The following is a 26,882-nucleotide window of genomic DNA, read 5'->3' on the forward strand; positions in this document are numbered from 1 at the left end:
AGTGCATAAGAACATGAGAACATAAGAAATTGCCATGCTGGGGCAGACCAAGGGTCCATCAAGCCCAGCATCCTGTTTCCAACAGAGGCCAAACCAGGCCATTACCCAATCTCGCTATAAATTCATGTACGCCAGCTAACAACTGTTGTTCATATTAATGGACAATTTCACTGTTTGTATATTTTTTTTAATCCTTTGTTATGTACACTTGTGCAGTTATAAATAAAAAGTTTTTAAAAAAAAGGAGCATTAGTGGGAGAAGCAGTAGTTGACCCTGGTACCCTGGATTCCCAGCCCATTCCTCTAACCACTCCTACAGCCTAGGGCCTGTACAAGGGTAGGCATAATGGACACAAAGAATTTTCTTCATCAAAGGCAAGCAATGACTTTTGTTTATAAAGGGAAAAGAAAATTTTCTAATAATTCTTGATGCAATACACAGTTACAAGTAAGCATACCTCCTTTCTCTCTGCGGCTCACCATGAATAGTAGTCCGGGAAGCTATTTTAAAGAGGAAACAAAAGTTCATTAGGTTCACCAAAACCACTAAAAAGCTGACAGCGCAATTTTAGATCATGCTGAAATCTCAGGAAGTCATTTCAAAGACAGTAACTGAATACATATAGTATGCGACAGCTGCACAATGGAATAATTTCTACATTCGCATGTACACATTTTATTCAAACAAACATAACTTTGGACGAGTCACCTGCTAGCAGGAAATCAGAGATTGATGCAAATTTTCACAGTTGATTAGCATTTTAAGAGTGGGGCTACAATTGGGATTTGTATTCAAAATTAAGCAAGAAAGGTAATTGGCACCTATTAAAAAATTTACAGCAAAATTACTCCTCTAAGCAGGTTAATTTAAGCAAATGAAGCCCAAAAGTTGACAGTGTTCCAAATTTTCCCCAAAGCTAGGTCTTTGAATCAGAACATTACTGATGAAATGAGAAGGAAAGTAAAGGTTTTGTATCCCAGACTCTTACTGGCAAATCACCAGGCATGGCTTTAAAAGAAAATCAGAATCACTGGTACAAACACACCTCTTCTATTAGGCATCACTGTGCACCATTCATAACTGCTGGAGGGGGAAACAGGGGAAGGAAAAAAAAAAGTATTATAGAAAATTTTTTTTCAAAGGGTAGAGAGAAGAAAATAAAGAAAGAACTGACAAGAATATTCTAAAAATATTTTGTGAAAATTGAGCATGTTTACAGATGTCATGTGAACATGCATCAACATTCTTTGACACCCATTAGACATTAGCCAATGGTAGGACATCCTGGATAGTGCCTAATGACAACACAATATGCTCCAGCCTCAGATTTCAACAGGGACAAGTGAAGATAATAGGACGGAAATCTATTTATTTATTTATTTTAGTTTTGAAAGCAGAGTCCTTAGTTTTGATCCTAGTGGATTTTCACAGATTCACTAACACGCTCAACTATGTGCACTGAAGGATTTCGACCCTCTTCTCAGATGCTGAATACGCTTGGCCCTGGATCTCACTTCTCGATGCACCCAGAAAAGACGCTGAAATCCTTTAACAGTACAGTGGCCGCTCATCAAATGGTTCCAGATCCTCTGGGAGAGGCTGAGCCTGATCTGGTTTTTCCTCATGTGCTTGTAATTCTAATTTTGCCGCAAAAAAACAAAATTACAAGTCCTTGCATGCATTGGGGCAAAACCAGGACTGGATCATGCTGTCCCCTGATAACACTGGGCCAACCTGCTAACCTTACTTTTATCATAGTTTAATTAACATGGGTTTAACTTGTTTGCTTATACATTATTATTCAGTTTGCACTCAAGTAATTTTTCTTGTGCTCCCCCTTTTGAATGGCTTGTCAATTATTTAAGCATTTGGAATACTGATGACAATGAACTTTCAGTCAAATTCATGACATCTAAGAACAGAAGTTGCCATACTAGGTCAGAGGGTCCATCAAGCCCAGCATCCTGTTTCAAACACTGGCCAATCCAAGTTACAAATACCTGGCAAGTACCCAAACATTAAATAGATCCCATGCTACTAATGCCAATAATAGTGGCTATTCCCAAAGTCAGCTTGATTAATAGCAGTTTATGGACTTATCCCTCCAGGAACTTATCCAAACCTTTCTTAAACCCAGCTAAGGTAACTGCCCTAACCACATTCTCTGGCAACAAATTCCAGAACTTAATTGTGTTTGCTCAATGAAAAAGAATTTTCTCCAATTTGTTTTAAATGTGCTGTTTGCTAACTTAAAGTAATGAAAAAAAATGCATCTTCTGCTAACCTCCCATGCTGTGTAAGATAAGGAAATATTTCTTCATAAAAAAGCTTGCAAATACATGGAACAGTCTCTAAAAGGAGGCGATGGAGACAAAGCAAATTTGCTTACCATAAAGTTTTTCTTGTAGATAGCAAGATGAATTAGCCATGACATGCGGGTGACATCATCCAGCGGCACCATACAAACTTCTCTCTCTTAGCTGTTAGAGCTTTTGCTGTATTGAGCATGTGTGGGAATTCCTGCTCTGGTGTTGCCTCATGAGCTCCCTCGGTCAATTAGAGGGCTAATTCTAGCTAGATAGTCAACTCTTCAGGGAGGGGAGTAGTTAGTATGGCTAATTCATCCTAACTACAGGATACACCATTAACGATAAGCAAACTTGCTTGTTCCGTCAATAAGCAGGGCTGAATTAGTCATGACATGTGGCGAATCCCAAGATGAGGGCTGCAACAAAGCACTTACTGAATAGGCAACCTGAACTCTACCACAGAGAGCAGGCTACTGGGTGAACAGGCTAGGCAAAACTGCAATCATTTCCAGACCATAATGGGACACAAAGGTGTATATGGACGACATGATGCAGCTTTGCAGATATCTTTGAGAGCTCAAAGATGAAACACTGATGTAACCATGGCTCTAACTTGATGAGCTTTGATGGTATCTTAATTTGGAGTCCTGCTAGCATATAGCAGGTCACGATGTAGTCTGCTAGCCAGATGAACAATGTATGTTTGGCCACCATTATGCCCAGTCTGCTAAGATTGTAAGAAACAAATAGTTGCAAAGCCTGATGATGTGGCTGAATTCTACTTTTGTAGTAATTCAAGGCCCTTTTACAATCTAAGGTATGAAAGGCTCTCTCACCTTCATGTATGTGTGGCCTCAGAAAGAAATGGTAAACATGATGACTTGATTAAGGTGGAGCGCTGAGACCACTTTTGGTGGAAACCTTGGGTGGGTGCGGACCACCACCCAGTTATGGAAGATTTGCATATAAGGTGGATAATGAACTAAAGCCTGAAGTTCACTAACTCTTCTGGCTGACATTACTGCTACAAGGAATATTACTTTTCATGTTAGAAGCTGTAGAGAAGCTGCCTCCAATGGTTCAAATGGCAATGTGAAGGAATATACAGGAGAAAACCCCATAACACCTTAAAAGGACCGGATCCAAAGTCTAAGCCAGCAGGGAATCCTGGTCAGGGAGAGATCAGTGGGAAGGTGTATAACTAGCCAGGCCCAAGGGGGAACAGGAAGGTCTAGGTGAGATAAGGAAGCCCAGAGAAAGTGAATACTGCTGAACTAAGTTGTAATACTACATATGTGTTGTTGAACTGTGAAGAATAGCAGAGCTAGTTTTATTTATTTTCTTGTCACTAATAAAGAAGTTTAAGCAAGCTTTCTGCCAGAGTCCAGCCTGAATCAGTCCTCTGGCTATCCGAAGACTGCTCACAGTGGGGCAGATTTTAAGGGTTACGCGCATAAGTTATGTGCATAACCCTTTCAAAACCCCCCTGCGCGTGCCGAGCCTATTTTGCATAGGCTCGGCAGCGTGCGTAAGTCCCGGGGTTTTCCTGGGGGGAGCGTGTCGCGGCGGCGCATCATTTGGGGCGTTCTGGGGGCATGGCCAGGGCAGGCGTAACTTTCACGATAAAGGTAGGGGATTGTAGATAGGGCTGGGGGGGGGAAGGTGGGGGGAGGCCGAAGGAAAGTTCCCTCAGAAGCCGCTCCAATTTCGGAGCGGCCTTGGAGGGAACTGGCAGCGCGCGCAGGGATCTGCGCGCTCAAGGTGCACAAATGTGCACCCCCTTGAGCATGCACCGACCCCGGATTTTATAAGGCGCGGCTACGCGCGTATCTTATAAAGTCTGGCGTACTTTTGTTTGCACCTGGTGCGCGAACAAAAGTACACGCGGGCATAGTTTTATAAAATCTACCCCAGTGCCACAGGCGGTTTCATCAGTTGTGCGAAAACCATGTTTAGGTCCCGTGGAACAGTTGTTTTTGCAACTGGAAATTTAGAATGTCAAATGCCTTTCATAAACTTTGAAACTAAGCGATGAATGGAGATAGGCTCACTGTCAATTTGAGTATGGTAAGCTGCTATGGCAATGAGATGTATATTTACTAACGAGGTGCTAAGTCCAGAAGCAGAATTATTTGAGTTTGTATGCGCAGATCTAATGTATGGTCTTGATATCATGTGGAGAACCTTTTCCATTTAAAACCATAGGGCAGGGGTCGGGAACCCATGGCTCGCGAGCCAGATATGGCTCTTTTGAGGGCTGCATCTGGCTCGCAGACAAGTGTCGCCATACTTCGCGGTTCCCCGCTGACCCAGCTGCTCCCCGGTCCTCCGCCGCCCGGGCTTAAAATGCTGTCAGCCCGGGCGGAACGCGGCAGGACAGCTGGAGTCAGCGGCACCGGCGTGCTCTCTTCTCCCCCCCCCCCCGCGGCCCGGAAGAGGAAGTGGAGAGCATCGGGTGCCTGCGCGGGAAGAAGAGACCACACTAGCGTGGTCTCTTCTTCCGCGCAGGCACCCGATGCTCACCACTTCCTCTTCCGGGCCGCGGGGGGGAGGAGAAGAGAGCACGCCGACTGGAGTCATCCGGGTGCCTGCGCGGGAGTCATCGGGTGTCAGCCGGGTGCCAGCGCTGGAGTCATCGGGTGCCTGCGCGGGTCTTCCCGCGCAGGCACCCGATGCTCTCCACTTCCTCTTCCGGGCCGCGGGAAGAAGAGAGCACGCCGGTGCTCTCTTCTTCCCGCGGCCCGGAAGAGGAAGTGGAGAGCATCGGGTGCCTGCGCGGGAAGACCCGCGCAGGCACGCTAGTGTCCGATGGGAAGAAGACTGCAGCGCGGCTCGGAGGAAAATGAAAATCTTCAACCGCGGCCGATGGGACTCCGCCTTCGCCTCGGCGAGGGCTGAAAATGAAGGAGGTTAGCGTTGGGAGGTGGCTGCTGCTGCCGCGAGTTCCCGGGGGGGGGGGGGGGGGGAGAGAGAGAGAGTGAATGAATGAGCGAGCAAGCATGTGTGTTTGAGATCCTGTGTGTGTGAGTGAGAGATTGCATGTATGTGAATGATTGAGAGCCTGTATATGTGAAAGAGAGTATGTCTGTGATTGAGATCCTGCCTGTGAGAGAGAGAGCATGAATGTAAGTTTACCATTGGGAACCTGTATGTGTAAGTTTGTAATTGAAAACCTGTTTGTTTGAAAGAGTATGTGTGTATGATTGAGATCCTTTGTGTGTGAGAGAGATCATGTGTATGTATGATTAAGAGCCTGTGTGTATAAGTAAGAGAGAGATCATGTGTGTCTGTGTCTGATTGACAGCTGGTTTAGGTGATGGAGCATGTGAGTATGTGATTGAGAGCCTGTGTTTAAATGAGAGAGAGAGACCATGTGTGTCTGTGTGATTGAGAGCTGATTTAGGTGAGGGAGCATGTGAGTATGTGATTGAGAGCCTGTGTTTAAATGAGAGAGAGAGACCATGTGTGTATGTGTGTGATTGAGAGCTGATTTAGGTGAGGGAGCATGTGAGTATGTGATTGAGAGCCTGTGTGTAAATGAGAGAAAGAGAGGACATGTTTGTAAGCATGTGAATGAGAGTCTGTGTGTGAGAGAAAAAGACAGCATGTATTTATGTGATTGAAAGCCTGTGTGTGTGTAAGCGTGAAAAGATAGACAGCATGTGTGTAAATGTGTAATTAAGAGCCTATATAAGTGAGAGAGAAAAAACATTTGTATATGTGAGTGACTGAGAGCATGTGTGTATAGGTGTGTCATTGAGAGCCAGTGTGAGAGAGAGCGCTGTATGTGACTGAGAGAGGAGAAAGTTCCAAGCAAACCACCCCACCTCCTGCTAATTCAGAACAATCTCAGGACACCTGGATATCAAACGTTCCCAGGTATGCAGAGCAAAAAAATTTTTGTATCCTTATTATTTTTCATTACTGGATCTTTGTGTCTGCTATTTTGAAATATTTTGTTGGTATCTGGAAATGTTTTATATGAGTTTTTAATTATTGGATATTCCACTCATCAGCTGTTTCGAAATATGTTCTTTTTGTTAGTACAGTTTTACTGCTGATGATTTTATATTTCTTGATTTGTTTTATAAGGATGTGTGATGTTTCTTTTTTCCTTTGTTACACTGCATACAGAGACTCTGGCTTGTTGCAGTTTCCAATTCAGTTTTTGTCTGCATGCTTCTTGTTATGCTTTTTGGTCTCTTTATTCTATGTTAGGTGAGGGACAGCACGTGATTCAGGTGAGGTTTTCTGCTGGCGTGTAGTTTCTGTGTAGGACTCTATAGCAGCCTGACTTGGTCCGTTTTCCTAATAGGAGATGTATTGGTGTCTTAAGGCCTGGTGTAATATTTTCAGAGACTTATTGTACTTTAAAAGTGTGATCTTACATAAAATGCACACATTTACTTGTATTTAGTTTTAAACATATTGTATGGCTCTCATGGAATTACATTTTAAAATATGTGGCGTTTATGGCTCTCTCAGCCAAAAAGGTTCCTGACCCCTGCCATAGGGTCTTTTTATGGATGGTTTTCTGGCAGTCACTATTATGTCCTTAACCTCCTTGGGTCAGGATAACTGTGGGGATCACTAAGTGTTCAACATTCAAGCTGTCAAATTGAGGAAGATAAGGTTTGGATTAAAAAAAAAAAAAAAAAGGACTTCCCTCTTCTTGAGTTAATAAGTATGAATCTGACCAGAGGAAGATCGGAGGACTGCTGGACAGCTGTACTAGACATGCGAATCAAATATGTCTGAGCCATGCTAAAGCTATGAGGATCAGATGGACACAGTCTTTGAGCACTTTTTGCACAATTCTGGCTATCAGTGGAATTGGTGGAAAGGCGTACATGAGTAGAAAAGTGTCCTGAACTTATTTGCACTCGCTGGGATGAATGGAGCAAAACTTTTCAAGTTTTCTGTTTTGTTCTGACACAAATAGGTCGATCGCTGCAAGTCCTCATTGCCTGAATAATCCGTTGGCTATTGACTACTATGGAGACCATTTGTGTGATTAAAAAACTCTGCGGAGGCGATCTCCTAATGTATTGAAGATCTCTGGAAGGTAGGCTGCCAGTGAGACAATTTGATGTTAAGAACGTAAGAAGTTGCCATATGGGTCAGACCGAAGGTCCAGCAAGCCCAGCATCCTGTTTCCAACAGTGGCCAAGCCAGGATATAAGTATCTGGCAAGTACCCAAACATTAAAAAGATCCCATGCTACTTATGCTGGTAATAAGTAGTGGCTATTTCCTGTGTCAATTTAACTAATATCAGTTTATAAACTTCTCTCCTTCAGTAACTTGTCCAAACCTTTTTAAACCCAGATAAGCTAACTGCCTTAATCACATCTTCTGGCAATGAATTTCAGAGCTTAAATATGTGCTAAGTGAAAAACAATTCAGATTTGTTTTAAATGTGCTACTAGCTAGCTTCAAGGCATGCCCCCCTACTCCTTATATTATCTGAAAGAATAAGCAACCGATTTACATTAACCTGTTCTAGCCCTCTCCTGATATTTTAGACCTCCATCATATCCCCTCTCAGCCACCTCTTCTCTAAGCTAAACAGCACTAACCTCTACTCTTTCCATCCCCTTTATCATTTTGGTTGCCTTTCTCTGAATCTTCTCCAGTGCATCAATATATTTTCTGAGATACAACGTCTAGAACTGAACACAGTTCTCAAAGTGTGGTCTCACCATAGAACGATATAGAGGCACTTTGACATTCTCTGTTTTATTCACCATTCTCTTCCTATTAATTCCTAACATTGTTTGATTTTTTTTAAAATGTGCTACATGCTAACTTCATGGTGTGCCCCCCAGACCTTGTATTATCTGAAAGAGTAAACAACTGATTTACATTAGTCCGTTCTAGTTTGCATGCCTAATCCCATATCTTTATCGCTTCTTGGCAAAGAGTCCATGACCCTGGGGCCCATTTGCTTGTTCATATAGAACGTGATTACTTTGCTGTTGGTTTGAATGAGAATGCTCTTATCCTGGAGGAATTGAGTGAATCTGATTGTTCTCAATTCCAGGAAGTTGATTTGAAATTCCTTCTAGGAATGATCCATGATCCTTGAATTCAAAAGGTTCCTGATGGGGGCATCTGTCACAAACGTAACATGGAGAGGAAGTAGACTGAGTTACGATCCCTCCTGAAGGAAGCAGGGGTTTGGCCACCAACATAGATCCTATTTCATTTGCTGTGAAATTCACACTTTGGTTTCTCAGGGGTTGAGTGAGCTGATCCTATTGGGAGTGGAGACCCCTCTGTAGGACATGCGTGTGAAGGCAAGTCAGTGAAACTATGAGGTCTATATTCAGACACACTCAGGATAGCAAAGTTAGCTGGATAAACTTATCCAGCTAACTTTGGAGGCATATTCAATAGTGCAGCCATACTATTGTATTTAGCCGGCTAATTTTAGGACAGCTCTTTGACTTGACCAGACTTAGCCGGCAAAGTCATCTGGTTAACTCTGAATATAAGTTAGCTGGTTAACTTAGCCGGCTAACTCCTCCTCCCAGTTACACATCTGGACTGCCCCTAATTTATCCAGCTAAATTCTAGCCTCCTAACTTATTAGCTGACTAGACTTTAGCCAGATACGGTCTGCATGGAGCCAGGTAAGCCATTTAGACAGATAAGTATTATGTTATCCATCTAAATGGCTTTTAAAATATGGACCTCTATGTGAATTGCAGATGCCATGTGGCCCAGAACAACTAGAACTTCTCTGGCTGTTGACCGATCTGCATTCAATAGTTGACTACAAGGGATATGGGAGTATTCCTCTGATTAGATTAAAAAAAATCTCTCTCCTGTAGTGAATCTATCCATGTTACAATGAATTTGATTTTCTGGGAAAGAATTAAAGATGATTTCTCAACATTCACCAGAAACCCTAGTAATTGTAGCAGTTGTACTAGTTTTTGCAGGGAGGTTAGTACAGCTCCCTGCAGTTCACTATTATAAGCCACTTCTCCAAATAAGGGAAGGCTCAGATGCTCCAAATTGCAGATATACTGCTACTCCAGGCAGGCATTTGGTGAAGACCCTCGGTGCTGCTGAGAGGCCAAAGGGGAGCACTCTGTACTGAAAGTGGAAAGAGTCCACCATAAAATGCCAGTGGGAAGGGAGGGATAGGAACATTAGCATAAGCACATCTACTCCCCCATCTAGATGAAGGGGAGAATGGAATGGAGAGAATTCATTATGAATTGCTTCTAGAATATATGCTTGTTCAGGCTTCTTAAATCCAGGATAGATCTCAATCCCCCAGACATTTTGGAGGTAAGAGAGCAGTGGGAGTAGAATCCCTGACCATGGAGATGGGGAGGAACCAGCTCTATTGCCTATTTGAGGAGCACCTCCATGTTGAGATGGAGCTGGGTTGAATGAGAAGGAGCTGGATTGAAGGCTAACATTGATGCAGCACAAGGAGATGGGAAAAGCACAAATGGTACCTGAACGCCACAATTTGAGGACCTAACGGTCCTTGGTGGTTTTTCTGCCACTATGAGGAACAGATGAATTTATCCCCCTACCAGAGGGGTAAAGGTCTAAGGGTTGAGACTCATCAGAAAACTCCTGCTGGGCCTGCTGTGGCACTGTAGGTTGATGTTCTTGAGTGGATGTCCTTGAGCTGTAAGCTGCTGCTGAAGCAGCGCAGGTAGGGCGCAATACTGTGAAAACGGCAAAAGAGGAACTAAAGACATCTAGAAGGAGGCCGCTCAACCCCCACTGATAAGAACTGAAGGACTGCATGTTGCTCCTTGATCTATGTGATGGTTTCTCTAAACATGTCCCCCAAACAAGGAATGTCTGGCAACTTTTCATGGACATCTCATGTAGGCTGTTGGCCCTCAGCCAGACCCATTTGGTGTGCTCCAATCGCTGCAGCAGAAGATCTTGCTGCAGCACTGAATGATTCATACACTGACCAGAAGGTCCTGCTGATAAGGCTTCTTGTTTCCTGTCGAGCCACTCTGAAAGGCTTCGATTTATTGTTGCAGGTGTGTAAATATTGTACACAGCTGATGGGCAACAATGTGAGCATCATGTATTGAGTTCTGAAAGATTTTCTTTCTGAAGTTGTCCAACAAGCTAGGTTCCCTTCCCTGGGGGGTACTGGAAAAATCCTGGTCTTTTGAGCCTGTTTCAATATTAACTCTATGACCACAGACTGATGTGGTAATTGAATTACACCAAACCCTAGAGATTGTTGAGGTCCAGTTTCCTGGCTACTGGGAGGTGGAAGGATGCAGCGTAGGCAGGAGGCTGGATTATCCCACATTCTCATTTGTAGTTCTTGCAAGATTAATTCAGTCTGTATTGCTGCACGCTCAGCAGGTGTTTCCAAAATCGGCAGTATCTCAAAGACTTCTGTGCGGGGATCTTTGGGTCTACTGACATTGATTCCAATCACTTTACCTAACTTATTCAAGAATTTAGAGCACAAGAAATCTTCTGGCAGAGATGAATGATCTGGCATGATAGGTAAGGGTTCTGAGGGGATCCTTATAGACCCTTCCTCTGAATCCAGGACACTAGCCCATGACCGCAATGAAGACAGAGCTGGAGTTGACCACCCCTGGTCTCAAGAACCAAAGATAGGTCTGGTTATCAAGTTATACACAAGTATGCATGAGATATTTGCATACAATGATATTTTCATACATGTTTATTATGGATATCCTGAATACCAGGTCTGTTTGTGCCTCTTGATGACAGGAGGTAGCCACCCCTGACATAGGTGATCAGGGCAAGGTGCCGTGTCATCTTATAGGGGAATACTCCTGGAGCATACTCCAGATGGTGGCATCCCAAACTCCCATCCTCAGACTAGCTGGTTTCCTTCACAGAGAGGGATTGGTGGTGAGGGCTAGATCTTACCACTGGGAGCTCTGATGGGAGTTCCGGAGGCGTGGAGTTGAGAAGATTCCCCTTGTGGGAACAAAGCCAGCATTTTGGAAGGAGAAGTTGAAGGGTGCCTTCCTCGTCACTGGCCGCTAATGAGGTAAAGAAAGTCTTGACCAATTCATCCACTTGGTTTATAGGCTGTTGTATTCTTTGACCCAAAGTTGGGGAAGAGACATCCTCTTCTGAAACAAACATAGGGTCATCCTCCTGAGAAGCACATACTAGACTCCAAGAAGGGGCACCCCTCCTGGGTTAACTGCATTGGTGGCTGCATAGAGACCAGAGGCACAAGGGAGCATATTTGGTCTGCAGTTTCCAAATGAAGCCCATGGGTTGATAGTAAGGAAGCAGCTCCAGGAGATCTGAAGTCCAGACCAAGGAGGTGAAATAGAGTTAAGGACACCAACATTGAGGAAGTAACTGAAAGGCGTTTCCTCCAAGTCCCTCCAATGCTTACTTCTGCATTGAGTGCATCAAATGCATTAACCACACAAAGGGCTGGTCCATCATTGGTGCCTCCTTCGGCACCAACTGCATCACCGGCTCTGAGGAGTGGTGACATTTTCTTCTGTGTTGATGGGGACCATGAATAAAGGGGGAATAACCTCAGTATACCTAGGAGTTTTCTGGCTCCTGCACTCAATGTTTCCACATCTTGCTCGACCCCTGAACTATGACAAATCAGAAATATGGTGCCACAGCTGGGGGAGCTTTGCTCGAGAAGCTCCTGCTTAACTCAGTGTAGAGGGAGCCTGAGGAAGCCCCATTCTAGGAGGAGGAATTTCTGACTTTTGACTAATCTGTGAAGTTCCTCTGGGACCTTGTTGATATTTGACCAAGGTCATAGCAGCTGGCTGAATTGTGGTCAGGACTGAGGCATCTTTAACAAATATCATGGCGGACAGTGATGGTCATCTTGTGGCCACAGACAAACTTTAAAGCCACTGGAAGTGGCTTTCTTGGAGCCAGACACCATGCGATATCAAGTTTTGGGGTTTTTTTTTTTTGTTTGTTTTTAAAGATAGCATTGAAAAGTGCTGATGAAGGGCTGCGGAGGTAGCAAGGCAATACTACACACAAGTTAGCTGAAATAAAAACTTCAGAAAATTGGAAAAAGGACAAGAACAGAGAGGGTACACATCCGTGTGAAAGCTTGGTCAAAAGAAAATACACTGAGGGGCTCACGAAGTACCACATGCAGGGGAAGACAAGGAGAGACAGAAAATTAAGAGTGGAGAGGCTTATGGAGAAGGAAGGGGAGCAACTATGGAGAGAGAAAATCAGAAGTGGGAAACATTTATTTATTATTTGATTGTCTACCTCAAAGTGGATTACAAATTATTAAAATGCACACATTGTGCAAATACAAAAATCCAAAGGCTGCTCATGTCACATCTCATTCCCTTGGATATGGAAGAACCACTGTACATTTTCCTTCCCACCCAACTGATCCAGCAGGATATTTTAGCACACTCGCTGCATCCCAAAAAGACTGTACACAGCATAAATGCAGCGATTCTCCACCTTTTGCATGCCTGGGATCAGCTAACCTCCTTCCTTAAAATGCATGAGTGGCGGGGGTGGGGGGAGGTCTTCCAGAAAATTAAAGCGCTGAAGTGGAGGTGTTCATATGCCCTGCCAGTTTCTAATCTTATGGGTCAGCCCTGCAACTGGTCTGTGTCATTTTAAGAAGGTAACTAGCCAGTTTAAGAAAATTTTCTAAAAATAAAAATAAATTCCCTCTCTCCCCCCCCTTCCCTCTCCCAGCCAGTTAACTGTACAGTCCTCAGAAAAATTACCTCCTCTTCTTCTCACTCAGCCTCCGTCTCTCCCCCCCTCGAAGTCAGCCATCAGCAAACTCATTAAAACGAATAAGAAGCCCCTTCCACTCTTTGTCTCCCCATTAACATATTTCTCTTCCAACTGGGACCGGTCCCGCAGGCCTGATCTCCAGGAAGGGAGCACCTGCAACGGAATGCGAACGAGACAGCACCAAGTCTCACTAAAATGTCTGCTCTGCGGCCCTGCCGTGGCCCGTCCCCCTCCTGGCTTCTCTAGAAGAGGCGCGGCCTGAAAGCGGAGCAGGCCCTGACTCGATTTCACGCCAGCTCATTAGCATTCATCTGCGGCGGCGGCTGCTCCTGCTCCCCTCTTCCCAGAGACGAGGGCCTCAGGACCGGCCCCCGTCTGGAGGAAAAAAAACAAAAACCAGCGGGGTGGGAGGTTGCGCTAAGAAAAATCTCTGCTGGCTGTGATGCAGGGCGCAGTGCGGCGTGTACAGCCGCAGGGCAGGTGTTGCTTCCTCTTTATCCTCCTGCAATCACCATTAGTTTGTGGATCTGCAAAAATGCTGTCAGACTGGTGGCTAAGAAACACTGATAAGTATAGGCCACAAATTATTATTTTTTTTTTTTTTAAAGAGCAGAAGCTGTTACTTGCCCACCTGTGTAAAATTACTGCTGTTCCCTTGATATGCAAATATGGTCCTGGGCTAGTCCCTCTCCCTGGTCTGCACTTCCCCATCACAGAACGCAGATGTTAGTGATCTGATAAAGAAGGGGGGAGTCATATTCCATATAAAGAAATTGGTTTTTTTTTTTGGATGGAACTAGACTGAGAAAGGCACAAAGGAGTGAAATAAAGCAAAATGATTAATTCTACGCCATGTCAAGTAAGGCTGCCTGCCAGAAGCTGCTGGAATTGGACCCTTATATTACACTATCTGTGTGTAGCTGGCACCAACACAAGCCACTAAAACAGCACCACGGCCGGGAGCATGGCCCCAGGACGAGGGGCTTCTTATCTATAGAAAGAGGCAAAACTGGGTCCTCCACGCAGTGGAAATCTATGGTCAGAAAGGCTAGTCAGGCACCACCAGGTACACAAGTGCCTCAGATTAGCAAGGTGGGGGAAGGGAAGCGGTGCAAACGTATTCCTTTAGCATCTTGAGCTACACACACCAAAGTCTTCTGCTGTTTTCCCCAAATTAAATTAACAAAACAATAAGGGCTGCCAGACAGGGCACTACAGGCTTGTTCAGGGCTAAAAGTAAAATCAATAGGAGTTATTACTTGTCAAATGGGTCAATAATCCTTGATCATGCCTTCCCCCTGGGTCCTATCACAAGTCAATCATATGCTAATTTGCTTTTTATTATTAAACAGAATTTTCTGTTTCACATACAGTCTGAAGGGTACACTTTTAAATTTTGCATTTTTCCCTTGTAACACACATCCATTCCTAAATTCCTTTTGCCATGATACAGCCTCTCTTTTTTTTTTCTTTTCTTTTTATGCATCCTACATGATCAAAATAGGTAAACAAAGGATATGAAGTATCAAAGAAGATTAAGTTTGCAGTATAACACAAACTGTTTCCCCTGTAACAGAGTCTTTTGGATAATGTATAGTCATCTTTGTGTAATATTTTATTTATAGGTTTTGGAAAGCCACAAGGAAAGAAAAAATGGTTTCAAAATATATATTTTGGGGCCCATACGGCAAGTCTTCACGGCAGAGAATTGCAAATCGGGTGTGACAGGCACTTCTGATCTGCCTGTAGAAAGCAAAGCAATTCTGACAACTAAAATATTTATGTGAAACAAGGGCAGTATGGGGAATCAATATCTTCTTGAATGAAACCCCTAGTGAGCAAACAGGAGACCGAGAACAATCTCCCTCTTTGGTAATTACATTCAAGGTTGATTTCTAACAGTAACAATGGTTTTGGGTTTTTTTTGTTTTCTTAGAGCTGGCCCTTCCTGGAAAAAAAGTTTACAAAAACCAAAATTCTTGTTCGCTTGGGAGTTTGTCCTCTCTCAGGCTTCAGGATTTCTTTAGCCAGGGCGCGTGCATGGGCGGGGATAAGAATACAGACATAAGAACATTTCAGAAAACCAAAAAACTACAAGTGTGTGGGTACAGCAGGGCTAAAAACTAGACTGATTCAGCCTACCCTTGTTGAACTGAAGCTACCTCTGCCCCAGCCTTTGGTGAGGCCTGAGCTGCAGGTGTCCAAGTTTTGGAAAGCCACATCTCTAGGAGGATATAGACAGAGCAGAGATCCTTATCAACGGGAGACTTAAAGAGCTAAATGTAGGTGGTATGGAGGAGCAGCATGTGGGAGACAAAATGCAGACAAACCCCGAAAGGGTATACATTTTCACTGAAAAAAAAAAAGCATTTTTAAGTTCTAAAATAAGGGATCAGGGTATGAGGCTGGAAAAGGACAGCAAATAGCTCCCAGTGGAGGTGATGAAAGCAAAAGCAATATCAGAATTGAAAAGGCAAGGGGCCCTTAACGCAGGGAAATCAAGGGTAAAATCAGTGATCAGTTGGGGTCTGCAGTAAATTGGTAAAAAAAACCCAAAAAAACCTCCCAGGACTGGATGGGTGAATGAGCTTTAGCTATACTTCTAGTTCGATGCATAAATAAAAAGTAATGCACAATAAAAGGAAAAGACAATACTTACTTCTCTTGATTACCGCTCTAATGGATGACAAAGGTCCTTGGCTGGAAAGAAATCAGAAAGGGAAGCCATCAGTTTTCACAAATGAGTCAAAAACTGCAAAGTTTGCTGCTCCACACAGACATCGCAGTGCTTGCTACAGTGTTCTTCTAACCAAAGGCAATATACCAAGAGGGCAGGGCAGTTTTATACTTTAGAGCCAAGCTCATTTCTTTTTGGATTTGTACCACTGTAGACGTCTGCCTGAAAAGGCTAAAAAGAAGTATCCACCCAGAGTCAGCTGCTCGTAATGAAAACCAGGACTCCCACTTCAGAACAGCAAGCCCTTCTGAAATGTTCCCTTCTGCACTGTGTTGTCTGCAGTTTAAGTTCGTATCCTTCCTTGGACCGCAGCGCTACCTTATCACGGGGACGTGTTGCATATGATTAGAAGCAGTAATGAGACTGCTCTTTTACACGTCCAGCACTGCATGTTTGGGGAAAAATAGCACAGCTGGAAAGGTGCCTGCATCCTATAAAGAAGGGCAGCTGGATGCACTAGTCTGTGAACTATCCCAACAGTCTGCTTGCAATGCCTCTTCCCAATTCTCTCGAGTCCTACATATTTCCAGGATACAACTGGATGGTATTTCCTGCGGAGGAGTTAAACCTAGAGCAGGCCATCCATTATTTTAAGGAGACAGGTACCCACCTACAGCAAGTTTCTGAACTGTTCTAGGAATAGAAATACAACCTCTTCGCTCTCCATCCCAGCTCTGTAAAGTGAAACCATAACCTCTCTAAATGAACTAGTAAGATGTCTGCGGTGCTGATAAACAGGAACACCGGTGTGCCCGCCCTTATACACCAGGGGATTTCTGCTGTTCACTGAGAAACAGAACACAACATTATGCACACCAGTTAACGGAGCGGAGCAGGGTTACGAGTTTCCCAGTCCAGCGAGTCAGCCTGTCTCCCTATCAAGAAGGAATTTCTTCTGGAGGATAAATATATTGACCTAAAGGGATCTTCTAGTAGAAAGGCTGGTCCCATTTGTTGGGAGGGGAGCAGAGTGATTTATTGGGTGGGAGTTGTCGGTTTTGGCTCCCCCAGGCGGGAGAAGCAGGGTGGTGTGCTCTGGCCCTATTATAAACCTCTGCCACCATCCCAGGGCTTGGATTCCTCAGTTCTTGGGGAGACAGCAGGCCTCTTCCTGTCCTCGGCTGGATCATGCTTTCTTGGGGGGGGGGGGCGGGGGAGGACTCCAGGGTTCTCATGGATAAAGGCCTGGGTAAAGGCCCCTATTTAGGTCACAGTTTTGGAACCCCGCGCTTCCCCCCACCCTTCCTGCCTCACATTCGGGTTCCCTCTCCCCCCCCCCCCTCTTTTTTTTCTTTTTTAAGCAAGATCTTTCCTTCTTCTTGTTTTACCTGCTGAGTGCCCTAGAGCCCAAAGGGACTCAGATTCTGTGCCATTTTTAGGAAGTGGCATCTTTCACCTAGAAAGAACCTGAATAGATTGGGTCACCCTGGAGAAATGGATTCACATCCATTACCAGAGAGAGGAGGGGTTGAGAGTAACAGCTAAAAGGATATCACTACTGACCCGGGTGAGCAACACTTGGGAGGACAGAAGTAACAGCACCAACCGGGTACTAACCAGGCAAAAGGAAAAGAGAAGAGGAGAGGGATTAGAACGGGGCCTTTTCATCCTGTTAAGAGGGGCCAGATTCCAACCATTTAACAATGGGTAGCAGCAACAGATAAATTCACTAAATTGGACTAGAAAACTAATGGAATTGGTTTGCATATCTAGAATGCATTTTGCTGCAAGTCTGAGGTCAGAGATGTATCAATAGGCTGAAATGTAAATATTGTGCTGTTCAATTTCTCCCCTTCCATCCCAAGTTTATTTTCCTTGTTTTTTGTAACTTTCCCTCTCCCTTTTTCTGATTCACTGTATTTAAAGTTCAAGGTTCTTATTGAAAATATTGTTTTTTTACGTTACGTTATGCTTTACACTCCTTGTTATTTGTAAACCGGGTTGATGTGATGCCTATCATGAAACTCGGTATAACAAAAACAATAAATAAATAAACAAACAAATGTTTTCAGAACTCAGGGTGTACACCAATTGGTCTTTAATATCAATGAACCTTAAACAAATTTCATTCCATCTCAACAACTAAAAACAGGAGATGGAAACCATCCAGCTTCCAGGGTGATTATTGCTGCTACCTCTGACATTATCTGTGCTTATACCATGGAGTAAAACGGCAGTTTAAGAAAACAAAAATGGGCTAAACCTTAATCTCCCCCCCCCCCCCCCAGGGAATCCTGGACCACATTTTAAGAATGAAGTGAGGTGTGCGCGCGCCCCTTGGCCCTTATTCTGCACATATCCGTCCAGGGATTACAATAGGGAAATAAAGGTCAATAAACAAAAAATGATAGACTGTAAGTTCCACACTGTAGGGACTGTATCTGTGTACATGTACTAGTAATGCTTATAGAACACAAGTAGTGCTAGCAGTAAGAGTAGTAAACAGTCCATGATCTGATGAAACAAGGTTTTATTTCTCAGAAAGATAAGCTTATTTGGCAAACAAACAAACATAAGCCTTGCTTCTCAGAGCAAAAAGCCTAATCCTTAATGAAGTGAAAGAATGCAACGTTTGCAAAGCTAGGGAAAGGTTGTGGATTTAGCAATACGCAGAAAAAGGATATCTAATGTAAAAAGAGAATTACATCTTTACTGTTTGTTCAGAGACTGCATGGTATATAAAAGGAATAACTGTGCTGTACCCATTTCTCTTGGGATTATAATCAAACCAGAACAGATGTAAAAGTTATACCCAGCACATGGTAAACATTCACAACCGATGCTAACATGCAAGGCTTCCAGGAGCAGTGAGGACGCGGCCCTATAGCGGCACACATGGAAATCTGCTACCACAATTTTACAGTCCCGTAGCGTCTCAGCAGTGCAGCACGCAACTCTCCGTTACCTTGTAAACAGTGAAAAACAACTGCATAGGGAAGAATGTTTTTGTTTTACTGGAAGGATGTTGAAACCTGTTATTACAGTTACATATTAAACAGGAAAACAAACATCCTTGGAATGCCTAACACTGCCTCCCCTACTCCTTTTAACATAATATTCAAAGTGACATCATTTCAGTCTTTCTTTCCTTTAAAGCAACAGTAATTACTCAAGCTATTAACTTGTCTTTTTGGTTCCTAGGTTTCCTGGAGATTCTTTTTTTTTCCCTCTAACGTTTTTCATTTGTTCTTATTCTGCACTGCTTGAAATAGCAGGCTTTATTGTTTATATATTTGGTTCTATATGGATAACAAAAAATAGAAAGGCTACATAAATAGAAAATGGAAAAACAGATAAATTAACATTCTGGCAATCAGAAAAAAGTTGAGCACGATGGACCTCTGGGTCTTCTTTCATCCTCAACAATTATACGTAATTATGTAAGAACAGAATAGACGAGATAAAAAAGCAGAGAGATGGGGCAACTTCGATATCCTAGGTCAGTTTATTCCATAGTACAGGAAGTAGGAAAGTATGCAGTCAGGTCAATAAGAGAGAGGGGGTGAGATATGAGAAGAGATGGCTGAGTGGGGATTTGATAGAAGTCTATAAAATCATGAAAGGACTTGAACGGGTATATGTGAATCAGTTATTTACGCTTTCAGAAAATACAAGGACTAGGGGGCACTCCATGAAGTTTGCAAGTAGCACATTTAAATCAAATCAGAGAACATTCTTTTTTACGCAATGCACAATTAAACTCTAGAATTCATTGCCAGAGAATGTGGTTAAGGCAGTCGGTGTAGCTGGGTTTAAAAAAGGTTTTGGATAAGTTCCTGGTGGAGAAGCCCATAAATTAATCATGCTATTAATCATGTTGATTTCAGGAACAGCCGCCGCTTATTACTGGCATCAGCAGCATGGGATCTATTTAATGTTTGGGTATTTGCCAGGTACTAGTAAACTGGATTGGCCACTGTTGGAAACAGGATGCTGGGCTTGATGGACCCTCGGTCTGACCCAGTAAGGCAACTTCTTATGTGGAAGTTATCTTGCCTGAGAGTGTGCAAGGCCATGAATTCATTTAAAGGAAAAGGATAGTAGCATGTAGTAAATAAAGGCAGCTGATGCTAATGGACTCATGGCTCATCCAATATATCCAGCTGAGATTCTTCTTCTCTGGTTCTCTTTCACTTAGGGAAGATCAGCAGACAGTAGTTTGAATACTACCTGGTATTCAACAGAAAGCTGATGAAGAAACATGGCATAAGTAAGTGACAGTGTGGCATGGGAGGCAGCCAAACAAATGAGGTACTGGATTTTGCAAATATTGGAGTGACATATTAGGGAGTCTAGCAAAAGGCTCTTAACAATAGCTCAACAGGAAGACAGACAACGGAGAAGAGTATTTTATGGACATTAAAGAATAGCAGAGGTTAAGTACAAAAAGAAAATGTGTGTGTGGGCAGAGCGTGAACAATGGGTCAACAACCACCCCCTGACGTTTTGCCGAATCAGATGTTGAAAGAAAGTCCAAGTAAGATCGGTGAGAAACCCCAAAGGGAAAACAAAGAATATCTGGGGAAGCAAGACACACAAATAAATAGAACGTGACGGCAGAAAAAGAACCATTGCATCCATCTCGTCTGCCCAAATTACTTTGGGGATGACGCAATAAAGTGCGCCCAATGTAGCGCACAGCTTTACCCTCGGACGTGCGTTTTGGACACGATAGAGTAACACCAGATGCAATAAGGGGATTAGGGCCTCCAAAAAGCATGCCCAAACACACACATACGGGCCAATACAGAAAACCTCACGGGAGAGCTGGCAAGCGCCCGCTCTCCCGACGCGCGCCCAGGCCACTCTCCTGGGTGCACGATTCAGTAAAAAAAATATGCAAATTAGGGCCCGCAATAAACAGGAGGTGCTAGGGACACTAGCGCATCCCTAGCGCCTCCTTTTTGACAGAAGCAGCGGCTGTCAGCGGGTTTGACAGCCGATGCTTAATTTTACCGGCGTCTGTTGTCCAACCCGCTGACAGCCACGGGTTCGGAAAACGGACGCTGGCTAAATTGAACGTCCATTTTCCAACCCGCGGGCCGATTTTTTTTTTTTTTTAGATTTTTTTTATTTTTCTCTCTATGATATTAAGTCGGAGGGTGTACAGAAAAGTATTTTTTTAATGTTTTTCTGTACACTTTCCATGTGCCGGCCGAAATTAATTTCTGCCTTTGGGCTGCGTTAATTTCTGAAAGTAAAATGTGTGGCTTGGCTGCACATTTTACTTTCTGTATCGTGCGGGAATAACTAATAGGCCCATCAACATGCATTTGCATGTTGCAGGCGCTATTAGTTTCGGGAAAAGGGGGGGGGGGGGGGGGAGTTGGCCGCATGTTTTCCACGCGCTATTACCCCTTACTATATAAGGGGTAAAAATAGCGTGTCGAAAACGTGCGGCCAAATGGGGGCTAAAGGTGCTTTCGGCTGAGCGCACCATACTGAATCGGCTCGATAGTTAATAGTGCTCATCCCATGCAGATGAGGCTATTAGCTGCGATGCAGAAAATCACCGGTTGCCCAATGCATCCTTTTCAACCTGGCAAATGTAATGCCAGCTCCAGGGCTAGTGTTTAGTCATATGGCAAGTCAAGGGCACAAGAAAAAACAAAAATACTGCTCTCTGTGATTCCTCTTAATTATATCCTTGCAATACTAAGATTTACTGCTTGTGGTGATTAAAATTTAAGGAAAGTGTAAGGACTCTTAAAAAAAAATAAATTTCTGGAGGCACAATATACATATGCACATTCCAGGCCGATTTCGCCGTGTGCATATTGAGCGTGTAAATTATTTGCAGCGGGATAAAATGGACGCTCGTACTGAGCGCCCGTTTTCCTTACGGGTGCACGGCCCCATCTTCTGGGTGCCCCGATGCATTTGAGCGCTGGGGGACGCACAATTTTCCATAATGCGTCCTTTTTAATGTGGCAGCTCATTTAAATACATGATCGGGCGCCCAGGACAAGTGGATCTGCGCATGTTAGGGAAACGGGCACTCAATACGAGCGCCCCCTTTTACCGTGCATGATATTGCATCGGCCCCTTAGTGTTACAATGCTTTAGAGACCTTATTTGGTCACTGGCTTTCTTCAGTACTTATTTCAATAATGCTTACAGTGTAGCCAAAACACACAGATTAGAATAGGAAAATTTATTTGATACAATATTCATGGTTAAAATCAACAAGGCTATGAGGAGGAAGAGCCAGGGTTTAAGATTTAACACCAACCTTGAAAAGGTGGTATTTTAGATAGAACTTGAATATGGGCAGAGATGGGTCACCAGGCATCAACTCAAGAAGGCTGTTCCAATAATATGGTGCACGACAAAAAGCTCGAAGTTAGAAGCTGGCAATGGAGGGAAGTGCACAGATAAGAGCTGCTTGCCTGATGAAGAGAGGTTACAAGGGATGAGGGCGTCCAGCAAGGTCTCCTCTAATTTTTAAAAGGATACTTGCACAAACATTTTCTTTTGTGCAACTTTTTGTAGCACAGTTAAAATTTGTGCACCGCAAACCAAAATTAATACAAATCATTTTTGGATTTCTTACGCGCACTATGTTTCGCCACGTGTGCAGGGGTTTGTGATCTGTGAGCATGTGCACAGCTCGGGGGGGGGGGGGGGGAGAACAGTGGTGTCAGGGGAAGTGAGAGGAGAGGTAATGGGGAGTTGCAGAGTGAAGCCGAGTAAGAAAAGCTTGAACTGTATGCAGAAGTGGATGGGGGGGGGGGGGGGGGCCAATGTAGTGAGGCTGGAGTTACATGATTGTAATGACATTGGAGGAAGACAAGTCAGACAGCTGCATTTTGTAAAGGTGGAAGTGAAGACAGATTGTTCAGTAGCAGACCTGAGAGGTCGCATTAGTCTAAGTGAGAAGCAAGAGAGTGGATAAGAGTCCGGAAGCATGTTCAGAAAGGAAGACAGATTTTGGTGATATTATAGGAAAAAAAATTATATTTTTGTCAGTGCTCTGAATATGCACAGAGTAGGAGAGAGAAGAGAAGACAACTGGGCAGATGATAGTATTATCCATGGTAATAGAAAGAGGGGGTAACTTCTTTGTGGCTAATGATTTCCTTTACTTATCCTATGATTATTTAAAATTTGTTTTTGCCTTCATCATTTTCACTGGAAAGCTGTTCCATGCATCCACCACCTCTCGGTGGAGTAATATTTTTGGTGTTATTGAGTCTACTGTCTTGCATCCTCACTATGGCCCCTTGCTCTACAACATCCCATTCACTGGAAAGAGTCTGCTTCTTGTGCATCATTTATACCTTCCAGATATTGGAATGTCCATCTAATCCACCCCCTTCTAGAATAAACAGATCACTTTTTTGAGTTAGCATGGGGAAACCAAAAGAGTACTATGTTCAGGTCTGGGGAGAGAATCCCACCTTTTCCTTCCAGGAAAGGAGTTCACACAAACCTGTACTGAATCCTCATGTCCTTAATTTGCTTTTTCCTGCATAATGGGGGCGAAGGAGTGTGGTTAGGTCTAGGGAAGGATTCCAGCACTCTGCTATCTCCTCCCTATCCCAATGGGAATCTGGAGGACTGAGCCTATCATCGTAAAGCAGTGGTACTAGAAGAAATATTTTTACAGATTCCTGCTCAAACCAGCAAACGTATGACATGCTTCTTGCTCTGTTGCATATTTAATTCTTGAGACATTAATGTTTTAAAGTTTGACAGTTTCTCCAACATAGCCATGGCAACCATATGATCTAAGGAAATCTGGGCGTTGCTCTGCTGACCTTTAACAGAAATCCTTGAAGGTATCATATTAAGGACGTATAAAGCATGAACACCTGAGACTGAAGAAGATTTTGCAAAATGTCTCCCCTCTTCCATGAATGAAGTTTTCAAGACCTCATATCTTGGGTATTGCGTCCAGTTCTGGATACAGACTGAGTGGAGATGGTCAAGAGGAGGACTATGAAAATGATGCAGGCTCTGCACCAAAAGCCCTGTGAGATGAGACTTAAATAGCCAATGCTTCCCCCCCTGCCTTAACCATCCAACAAGGAAGAGAAGACAGAAGGCTCCGAGGTACCCCTCACTCTTTACCCTTCCCCTCCAGGAGACAGCAGCGTGGCAGATCAGGGAGCAATTCCCTCCCCAGATCAGTATACTCTTCTTTCCTGAAGGGGAGGAGTCTCCCGTTCCATTGCACGGTTTCCCTCCCTCCCTCCCCCCCCCTCCACTGCAAAGGGGGGGGGGCAGGGAAGCAGGAATGGACCTGGGGAATCGCTGCCTTTAATGGCCAGCCGAGGAAAGTAGCCAGCGGCAGAAAGGGATTTTACAGGTCACAGGAAATGCCAAACGATCCAGTTAGCAATCTGGCTTATTCTAATCGTATTTTGATCATCAGAATCCAAACCCCAAGACCGGTGGTGCAGAATCTTCCAGTCTTGGTTCAGTAGGAATGCTGCATGCTGTATTAACCTGTCCTCCCATCATTTATTGTCCTTTTGCGTGTCTGCAATGCACAAAATATTCCCACAAACCACTTGGATCCCAGAGGGCAAAAATAAAAATTTTCAACTCAATGTGGCGGCCATAGCTGTTCTGTCTAAAACATTAAAAGTAATCATAAAAAAATATATATATATCAATGCAATGCAAGATTATTTTACTTCAAACAAAAATGTCACAGATAAAAAAAACTGAAATGAAAAAATGTGTTGTGCAGCTGTTAATGAAAATAAAAGTCATTTTCCATAGAAACTGATTCTATTCTGTCTGCATGCTGGCAGGAGACAGCACTGACAAGAGCAATCTTGTAGGATTGCTTCCCTTCTAGCCCATCTCCAGGAGAGAAAACAGGTTACGTATGCCCAACTTGACTGCCATGGGGAAAGGTGGGAAGGAGACCCTCCCCCCCCAAATTTCTATAGCTCTTCAAGACAAACAGAGAAGATCTCCAGTTAAGATCCTGCAGAGTGAGTGTTTTCTGTTTGTCAACAAGCAGGAAGGTCAGCCTTGCATTCAGGCCAATACAGCAAAATGCGCGGGAGAACAGGCGCTCAGTGCTGAGCACCCACTTTCCCAACACACGCCCAGCCATTTTCTCCTGGGCACGCGATACTGTATGTAAATGAGGGGGTTGTGCTAAAAAGGAGGCGCTAGAGACAATAGCACACCCCCAGTGCATCCTTAGCAGCGGAAGCCCAGGAGAGCGCGCAGTCAGCAGGTTTGGAAAATGGATGCGCTAGACCCCTTGTTATATAAGGGGTAGTGGATGTGGGTTGTGTAGGCGCGTCCACAGCCCTTTATACTCTAAGGGGGTTAGCGCCTCCACAACCCGCGTCTGACGCATTGGGAAACTAACAGCGCTCATCATTGCAAATGCAGGTCAATGAGGATATTAGTTATTCACTCCACTTGCAGTAAAAAAAAAAAGAATGTACGTCCAATACATTTTTGTGGAGCAGGCGTTCATTTCTGAGCACCCCAAAAAGTTGTACAGAAAAGCAGAAAATATTGCTCTTCTGTGCATCCTCTGAATTAATAGCGTGGTGATATTAAGTCGGAGGAATGAAAGTTAAAAAAAAAAAATATTTTAAAAAAGTGCCGGATGTCAGGTTCGGGAAACAGATGCTCAGTTAACCAGCATCCGTTTTCCGAACCAGTGGCTGTGCACCGCTTAGGAAAACGGATGCCGATAAATTCAGTATCCATTTTCTTAACCGGCGGACAGCCGACCACTCCTGGGCGCCGGCTGTCAAGTAGGCGCTAGGGGTGTGCAATCAACACTAGTGCCTCCTTGACAGCGCGTCCCCTAATTAAAATATTGCATGGCACACCCAGGAGAGGTGCCTGGAGGAGCTAAGCACTCAGCGCCCGCTTTCAGCACATTTCTGTTTGCATTGGCTCCTTAGATTGTGAGCCCACTAGGGATAGAAAAATCCTTAAAGTACTTGAATGTAATCCACTTTGAATTGCCTGAAAAGCAGAATATAAATCACATATATCAAGTAGTTATGCTGGGCTAAAACCTATTCTGGGAGGAGGCATGGAACTATATATAAAAATATTAAGGCAAGAGAATTGCAGGGTTTACGAGGAAGGGAGGTGGCACTGTGGGTTAATCTGGAAAGAGGGAATGGAATATCTATTTATATTGATGTAATATACAGACCTCCGTCATGGACAGAAGAAATGGAGAGAGATTTAATGGAGGATATTCATAAACTTGTTATTACTAGGGGAAGCAGAGGCGCAGTGAGCAAAACTAAAAGATGGTATTATAAAGGGCAACTAACCTTTTTGTTAGGAAAGAGAATAAAGAAAGGAAGAAGAAAACTCCAGCATGGTTTTCTAAAGAAATAGCTGAAAAAGAGAAAAGGTTAGCATTCATATAAACTATAAGAGATCACAGAGGAGAAAGACAGGTGACAAAATCTGGATAAGCTTTAAAAAAAAATCAACAACAACAACAACAACAAAAAAAAACCCTCTCCAGTTAGGTTTTCGTCCTCTACATTCAATTAAAAACAGTCCTTGCCAAAGTTTCCAATGACTTATTTATGGCTAAATCCAAAAGGTCTTTACTCTGTCCTTACCCTCCTTGACCTATCTGCTGCTTTTAACACTGTTGATCACAGCCTACTCTTTTTTTGTTTTTTTTTATATATAATTTTATAATGTGAGACAGAACGATAACACCAAACCACAGACAGTATATATTGCAATATCATACAAAGCAGTACTTCTATATTCCCAGAATGTAATCTAGTGTGAATCCACCTCACAAAGTTTAACCACCACCTACTCCTTGATACTTTGTCCTCACTTGGATTTCAGGAGTCTGTCCTGTCTTAAGAAAATGCCATACTGGGTCAGACCAAGGGTCCATCAAGCCCAGCATCCTGTTTCCAACAGTGGCCAATCCAGGCCATAAGAACCTGGCAAGTACCCAAAAACTAAGTCTATTCCATGTTACCATTGCTAATGGCAGTGGCTATTCTCTAAGTGAACTTAATAGCAGGTAATGGACTTCTCCTCCAAGAACTTATCCAATCCTTTTTTAAACTGCACTAACCACATCCTCTGGCAACAAATTCCAGAGTTTAATTGTGCGTTGA

The 26,882-nt window shown here is 43.6% G+C and overlaps 1 protein-coding gene across 5 annotated transcripts in view; it reads right to left on the bottom strand.

Annotated features, from left to right (window-relative positions):
* SH3D19 (SH3 domain containing 19) overlaps positions 1 to 26,882 on the bottom strand; it is a 247,586-nt gene that overhangs the window by 128,956 nt on the left and 91,748 nt on the right. For 3 of the 5 annotated variants that reach the window (XM_029605834.1, XM_029605745.1, XM_029605658.1), the window contains exons 3-4: positions 15,712 to 15,752; positions 459 to 501 (exon numbers count right to left, since the gene is read on the bottom strand). In XM_029605834.1, the coding sequence (XP_029461694.1) occupies positions 459 to 501; positions 15,712 to 15,752 (84 nt within the window). Of the gene's footprint in view, positions 1 to 458; positions 502 to 1,046; positions 1,085 to 15,711; positions 15,753 to 26,882 lie in introns of those variants that run through there. The other 2 variants (XM_029605915.1, XM_029606005.1) reach the window with 2 other exon arrangements.

The sequence above is a fragment of the Rhinatrema bivittatum genome, chromosome 1 (genome assembly GCF_901001135.1).
Source record: "Rhinatrema bivittatum chromosome 1, aRhiBiv1.1, whole genome shotgun sequence".
Lineage (NCBI taxonomy): Eukaryota > Metazoa > Chordata > Amphibia > Gymnophiona > Rhinatrematidae > Rhinatrema > Rhinatrema bivittatum.